General features: G+C 38.8%; 1 protein-coding gene across 1 annotated transcript in view; it reads left to right on the forward strand.

The window, feature by feature from the left end:
* Nucleotides 1-7,139, forward strand: part of LOC9299164 (putative respiratory burst oxidase homolog protein G) — an 8,286-nt gene extending 1,147 nt beyond the window's left edge. The window contains exons 3-6 of the mRNA XM_021019401.1: nucleotides 5-87; nucleotides 413-465; nucleotides 669-1,192; nucleotides 6,732-7,139. Of these exons, the coding sequence (XP_020875060.1) occupies nucleotides 5-87; nucleotides 413-465; nucleotides 669-1,192; nucleotides 6,732-6,841 (770 nt within the window). The 3' untranslated portion in view covers nucleotides 6,842-7,139. The remainder of the gene's footprint in view (nucleotides 1-4; nucleotides 88-412; nucleotides 466-668; nucleotides 1,193-6,731) is intronic.
* Nucleotides 7,140-7,656: the final 517 nt, after the last annotated feature.

Here is a 7,656-nt window from a genome sequence, read left to right on the forward strand (position 1 = left end):
TAAGGCTGCGACTTATCCTGGAACGTATTGACATTGCACATGTCAAGGCCTACAAACTTCGAATACAAGAGCGGTCAATACATGTTTGTAAACTGTCCAGCAGTCTCACCGTTTGAGTGGTATGCAAAAATCACTCTTTAAGAGACAACAACTCTAAACTCATCTCAATATCATCTCACGTGATTATATATATATATATAACTACATGCATCCATTTTCAATAACTTATGCACCACATGACGAGTATTTAAGTGTTCATATAAAATCACTTGGAGATTGGACAAAGGCTATCAAAGGAGTTTTCTCCGAGGTCTTTTTTACTTCTAAATCTCTCAAAATTTTAAGAAATATTATAAGTCTTGAAGTCGGGGAAAGATAGTTAATTTGAGAAAGATTTTGTGTTATATCTCAGGTATCTATGCCACTTCCGGTCGGAGAGATGTCGCATGGTGCAAATAATTCCGAGTAAGTTTTTTATTTTTTTGGGCAAAATAATTCCGAGTAAATATATTCACAAATTTGACACAAAAACCAACAGTAAGTATAAACAAAAATTTGAAAAATCGCTAAAAGTATACATATACCATTATGTTTTCTTGGACTATTATTCTACCTAAGAAAACTTAGTGTTTTTTATTTTGTTATGGCAATGACCCCTCCTTCCACAGTTTCCCGAGAATTATGATTGATGGTCCGTACGGCGCACCAGCACAAGACTACAAGAAATACGAGGTGGTTCTGCTGATCGGCCTTGGGATTGGAGCCACCCCAATGATAAGTATTATTAAGGACATAATCAATAATACGGAGACCAAAGAACTTGCTCAACTTGACCTAGCGAAGGTGGGATCACAACATGAGCCACAAAGTGAAAAAGAAACTTTCAAGATGCGAAGGGCTTACTTCTATTGGGTAACAAGGGAGCAAGGCTCATATGATTGGTTCAAGAACATCATGAACGAGATTGCTGAGCGGGACAAAAACAAAGTCATAGAACTACACAACTATTGCACTAGCGTCTATGAAGAAGGAGACGTTCGTTCAGCGTTCATACATATGCTTCAGTCTCTAAACCATGCCAAGAGTGGTTTAGACATTGTCTCTGGGACCAAGGTTATGTCCTACTTTGCCAAACCTAATTGGGAAAACATTTACAAACAGATAGCCATGGATCACCCTGGCTCTAATGTTGGTAAGCTCTCTCACTTTCCCTCATACATGGTTGGTTAATTTGGTTCTCTTGTAACAAGATTTAATTTTGATGCATTTTTAAAGACATGCTTGCATCGACTTGCAAGAAATTCTCAATGGCATATCGCACTATCGACTCATATCATGCAAAGATTAGCTTAGTATTAGACGAATATTAGATGTATATTCGATATCTTCTGAATTGTATATTTTCCATTCTAGATAAGTTCATATCTCCTTAGAATCAGGAAAGTCTAGGTTGTATAAATACTAAACCTAAGGGTTTGTGAAATAACAAGATCATATATTCATCCTTTTAAAGTTTCTCATGGTATCAGAGCAAGAAACGATCTAATTTTTTTTTTTTCCTTCGTTTTTCTTTTGACCTAAATCAAGCTTGATCTCTTCTAAGCTTGATTCCTCTTATCATTATCAAAACTCTGTTCTCATTCACGAAAACAGAGGATTATTTTGGCATCCAGTCTCGATTTTATTCACAAAAATCTTGACCTAATCTCTCTGTTTTTTCCTTCTAAACGAAAAACAGAAGCATCCTTCATCATCATCTTCATCGACTTTATTATCATCTCCGTATTGCTCATCTGTGAACCATGGCTCTTGCAAACGTCCCCACAGAACCAAAACGCAAAACCATCTCTCCTTATGACCTCTCATCAAACGACAATCCTGGCGCTATAATCTCTCAACCACTGCTCACTGGTACAAACTATGACGAATGGGCCATCAATTTCCGTATGGCACTCAGCTCGCGCAAGAAGTTTGGCTTCCTTGACGGAAGCATTCCAAAACCAGCAGCTAATTCTCCTGACCTCGAAGATTGGATCGCCAATAATCATCTATTGGTGGGTTGGATTAAACAAACAATCGACCCCAAGATACGCTCATCTATATCTACTCGTGAAATTGCTAAAGAACTTTGGGACATCATTAAGAAACGATTTTCAATCAAGAGTGGAGCAAGACTACAACAATTACGCAATTCATTGGCAACTTGCAAACAGAACGGATCCAGCATCGATGATTATTTTGGAAGACTAACCAAAATTTGGGATGCTATCTCTGAGTGTATGAACTCAAAACGCTGCAACTGTGGTAAGTGTGAATGTGATTTAAATACTGCTCATGACAAGGAACGTGAGACACTGCGAATTCACGATTTCCTCTCTGGCCTCGATGACGCTACACATGGTGTTATCCGATCCCAAATTTGCGCCATCTCACCTCTTCCAGATCTTGATAGTGTTTATCAAACTGTTGTTCAGAACGAAACAATTCGTTCAAGTATATCTCAAGAAACTACGGTGATGAGCTTTGCTTCTCGCATACCATCATCAAACTCTATGTCTCGGCCCGATTCTATTCGGACACAAGACGTGTCCCGTCAATCCATTGGAGGAACATCACGTCCTCCGAATCGTGATCCCTCACGTAAATGTACTGGCTGTGGTAAGATGGGTCATGAAGTCAGCGGCTGTTTCAAGATAGTAGGATATCCCGATTGGTGGGAAGAACGCAAGAACTCTCGCAGTGACAATCGAAATTCTTCTTTCGGCCGTGGTCATGGCTCATCTCCTCAAGTTAATAGCACACAAGTCATTGGTGCTAACTCAGTTTGTCTCCCAGACATATCACCTATCTCCGACAAAGATCGTCAAGGTCTAAGTGGCATTACCGATGATCAATGGAGTATCATTAAACGAGTCGTCAATGAAAAGTCCAAATCGGATCAGTTAAGTGGTAAGAACAATTCGATATCTTGGATTCTAGATACTGGTGCCACCCACCACATGACTGGTCGGAGTGACATTCTTGAAGAAGTTCGTAACATTATTCCGGTTTGGGTCAAGTTACCAAACGGACGCGACTCTCTTGCCTCCAAACAAGGCAACATTCGTCTCTCACGGAGACTTACTTTACACAATGTTTACCTCGTTGATGGATTTGATACTAATCTTATTTCTGTGGGACAGCTGGTCACTGAAAATTTTTTGGTTGGGCAAATCATTGATAAGCTCTTGATTTTGCAGGACCGCACTTCGAGGACGCTGATTGGAGTTAGTGAGCGAGTGGGAGAGGGGCTGTATCAATTTCAAGAGATCGCGACCGTGACATCTTTGCAAACAAGTGTTCGTGATGAATCTGTTTTGTGGCATCGACGATTGGGTCATCCATCTTCTCGTGTTGTTGGCATGGTTCCTGGAATTCATGGTGTTAGTAGTAGTAGTGAGCTTTTGTTTCAGAATTGTGATGTTTGCCTTAGAGCTAAACAAACACGTCAAAGTTTTCCTATCAGTTTGAATAATGCAAAATCCACTTTCGATTTGATACACTGTGATCTATGGGGTCCGTACCGCACTACCGCTTTATGTGGCTCACGCTATTTTCTAACTATCGTTGATGACTACTCTCGAGCGGTTTGGGTCTATCTTCTTCCTGACAAAGCCAACGTTGCACGACATCTTACAGATTTTGTGGCTCTTGTTGAAAGACAATTCTCCAAGAAAATCAAAACAATTCGCAGCGATAACGGAACGGAGTTCATGTGCTTATCGAATTTTTTTCGCACCAAGGGAATTATTCATGAGACATCTTGCGTTTACACACCACAACAAAATGGACGGGTGGAACGTAAACATCGCCATATCCTCAATATTGCTCGTGCTCTCCGTTTTCAAGCTGCTCTTCCGATTGACTATTGGGCTGAATGCGTTCTCACAGCCGTCTATCTCCTTAACCGTACTCCTTCACAGATCTTGAAGGGTCACACACCATATGAGCGACTATATGGTCGTTCCCCATCCCTCAATCATCTTCGAATTTTTGGATGCTTAGCTTATGCTCATAACACGAATCAAAAAGGTGATAAATTCGCTTCTCGGAGTAGGAGATGCATTTTTCTTGGATATCCTTCTGGAAAGAAAGGATGGAAACTATACGACCTTGATGAAGAAGTCACATTCATATCACGTGATGTTGTGTTCTGTGAAGAAACGTTTCCTTTTACCATCAAAGATAATCTTCCCTCTTGCATTGAATCTCCTATCTCCACCGCAACCACGAGCTCCACTGATGATATAGACATCGTTTCACCTTCTGTACCAGTCCCTAATACACCACCAGAAATGTTACAACCGGTGTCTATGACAGAACCAACTCCAACACCAGACGAGTCACAGACTCCCGCTGTGGTTGCACCGGCTCTAGCTCGCAAAACAGCACACGAAGAAACCGTTGAGGACTCTGTTTCTCCATCATCTTCTCCGATTACACAACCAACACGGGCCGTGGTTGATACTAATGACACATCCACTGCTGACCTTGATATTCCACATGATTCACTTGGCAAGGGAAAACGTCAAAAATTTCCTTCTGTTAAGCTTCGTGACTACGTTGTTCAAACATCATCTCTCTCCACGCCCCCTCTCCCCGCTCCTAACACGTCCTCTGATCAGTCGTCCTCAGGTACACCTTATCCCATCTCTAATTATGTTTCATGTGACAGATTTTCCTCCACTCACCGTGGCTATTTAGTCACGTTAACTACTAATATTGAGCCAACAAGTTTTATGGAAGCTATGAAACATTTTGTATGGAAGAAAGCTATGGGTTCTGAAGTTACTGCACTTGAACTTAACAAGACATGGGACTTAGTTGATCTTCCTCCTAATAAGAAAGCATTAGGTTGCAAATGGGTCTACCGTATCAAGCTTAACTCTGATGGGACTATCGAACGTTATAAAGCTCGTCTCGTCGTGCTAGGTAATCATCAAAAGGAGGGTTTGGATTATAAAGAAACGTTTGCTCCGGTAGCCAAGATGTCCACTGTCCGGTTATTTCTTGATATTGCTGCCAAACAGAATTACGAAGTGCATCAAATGGATGTTCACAACGCTTTTCTTCACGGTGATCTTCATGAAGAAGTTTACATGAAACTACCACCGGGATTCTCTACTCCAGGAGATACACGAGTTTGTAAATTGAAGAAATCTTTATATGGTCTCAAACAAGCACCTCGGTGTTGGTTCGCTAAACTGGCCGATGCGCTTGAAAAGTATGGATTTAAACAAACTCGGTCAGACTATTCTCTCTTCATTTACATGAAAAACGGCATCAATCTTCGAATTTTGGTTTATGTCGATGATCTCATTATTTCCGGCAACTCTCCCACGGCCATCCAATCCTTTAAAGATTATCTTAGTACTTGCTTTCACATGAAGGACCTCGGTTTTCTTAAGTATTTTCTCGGAATTGAAGTGGCTCGCAGTCCGCTTGGTTTTTATCTATGCCAACGAAAATATGCAACCGAAATTGTCACAGAAGCTGGTCTCCTTGGATGCAAACCGGCTGGTTCACCAATTGACCAGAAACACAGCTTGGCTCGTGCTAATGGTCCTTTTCTTGAAGATCCAGAAACCTATCGTCGCTTAATAGGTCGTCTTGTGTATCTTGGCAATACTCGGCCTGATCTCACCTACTCCATACACATTCTCTCTCAGTTCATGCGGGAACCGCGTGCAGACCATTGGCTCGCAGCCCTCAAAGTGGTTCGTTATTTGAAAGGGACTCTTGGTCAAGGAATCCTTTTAAAAGCTGACTCTCCTATGCATTTCACTGGTTGGTGCGACAGTGACCATGCAGCTTGTCCATTAACGCGACGATCTCTTTCAGGCCGGATTGTTCAATTCGGCGACTCTCTCATCTCGTGGAAGACCCAGAAACAGGATGTTGTTTCAAACTCCTCCGCCGAGGCAGAATATCGTTCTATGTCAGAACTCGCAAGGGAACTCAAATGGCTTAAAGCACTTCTCTCGGATTTCGGCATTGTTCATGACAAACCAATGACAGTGTTCTGCGACAATCAAGCGGCATTACACATAAGTTCAAATCCAGTCTTCCATGAAAGAACCAAGCATATCGAAAAAGATTGTCATCTTGTTCGTGACGAGATTGTTAAGGGTAACATTAATGCGTCTCACGTCTCCACGACAATTCAACTAGCTGATATACTTACTAAAGCATTGGGCAAAGCAGAGTTCGATGCATTTCTACTCAAGTTGGGCGTTCAAAACTTACACGCTCCAACGTGAAGGGGGGTATTAGACGAATATTAGATGTATATTCGATATCTTCTGAATTGTATATTTTCCATTCTAGATAAGTTCATATCTCCTTAGAATCAGGAAAGTCTAGGTTGTATAAATACTAAACCTAAGGGTTTGTGAAATAACAAGATCATATATTCATCCTTTTAAAGTTTCTCACTTAGGCTCTAGCTTTTTTTTTTCGGTCTTGCATTATGCGGTAACCCGGTAGTGTCGTACACAGACACTAGCAAAAACTATTATACTACATGTCTTAGTAAACTTTATGAGTTTCACATGTTCAAAGTCATTGGTGCATGTTATAGTAACTATGCTCTAGAATATATTTTTTGGTATTATAAAATATCATTGTGTGATTATGATTAATTACTATAAAAAAAAAAGAAGAGAATGATACAAGTTGACATAAACGTGCAGGAGTGTTTTATTGTGGAGCCCCGGCATTGACAAAGGAGTTAAGGAATTTAGCTTTGGAATTCGCACATAAGACAAGAACTAGATTCTCCTTCCACAAAGAAAACTTTTAAAGATAATGAAGCCTATACTCACAATGCTGATAAAGTATGATGACCAACAAGATGATAACTATTATGGAGTATGTGTGATTGTGTGTTATGCTTTTGCTTTTTGAAAAGGGTAATATTCTACCCGAGGGACCTCAAATCTATATATATATGGAATATGCGTGATTGTGTGTTATGCTTCTGCTTTTTGAAAAGAGTAATATTCTACCCGATCGACCTTAAATCTATATATATAATAGGAGAGTTGTCTCTCCATCTAGGGTATCCACATCATCATCCAAGTCATCATATTGTAATTTTGTGTGGGATCTATATATTTTAAATATTAAAAAACCAAAAAAAAAAAAAATTTATAACACAAAATATGAAATTTTTGAATAGAGATTGGATAAATATAAAATTAAATAATTGTATCTTAAACATAATGAGTAAATATTCTCAAATGACTAGAGATAAGAAAAAAAGAACTTATCATATATTTCAATGATAAAACAATTATTTTTAAGTTATTTAGTAAAATATAAAAAATAAGAATTATAAATATACTAAATTTATAGATTTTTACTGAAAATAAAAAGTAATTCATCTATGAAAAATACACATTTAAAATTAAAAATATAAAAATATATATTTAATGTTAAAGTATCTATTCATGATAATGATTAAAAATAAGAAGGATTGAGTACTTATTATTATTTATAATTATAATTAATATAAATAGTCACATTAATAAAATTTCTATATTATCTGTGTTTTCTAAATTAAAAAATGGTGGGCTTTTTAAAAATCAAGTGAATGCCGAAAAAAAAAAACTAAAT

The sequence above is a fragment of the Arabidopsis lyrata genome, assembly GCF_000004255.2.
Source record: "Arabidopsis lyrata subsp. lyrata unplaced genomic scaffold ARALYscaffold_27, whole genome shotgun sequence".
In the NCBI taxonomy this organism is placed as follows: Eukaryota; Viridiplantae; Streptophyta; class Magnoliopsida; order Brassicales; family Brassicaceae; genus Arabidopsis; species Arabidopsis lyrata.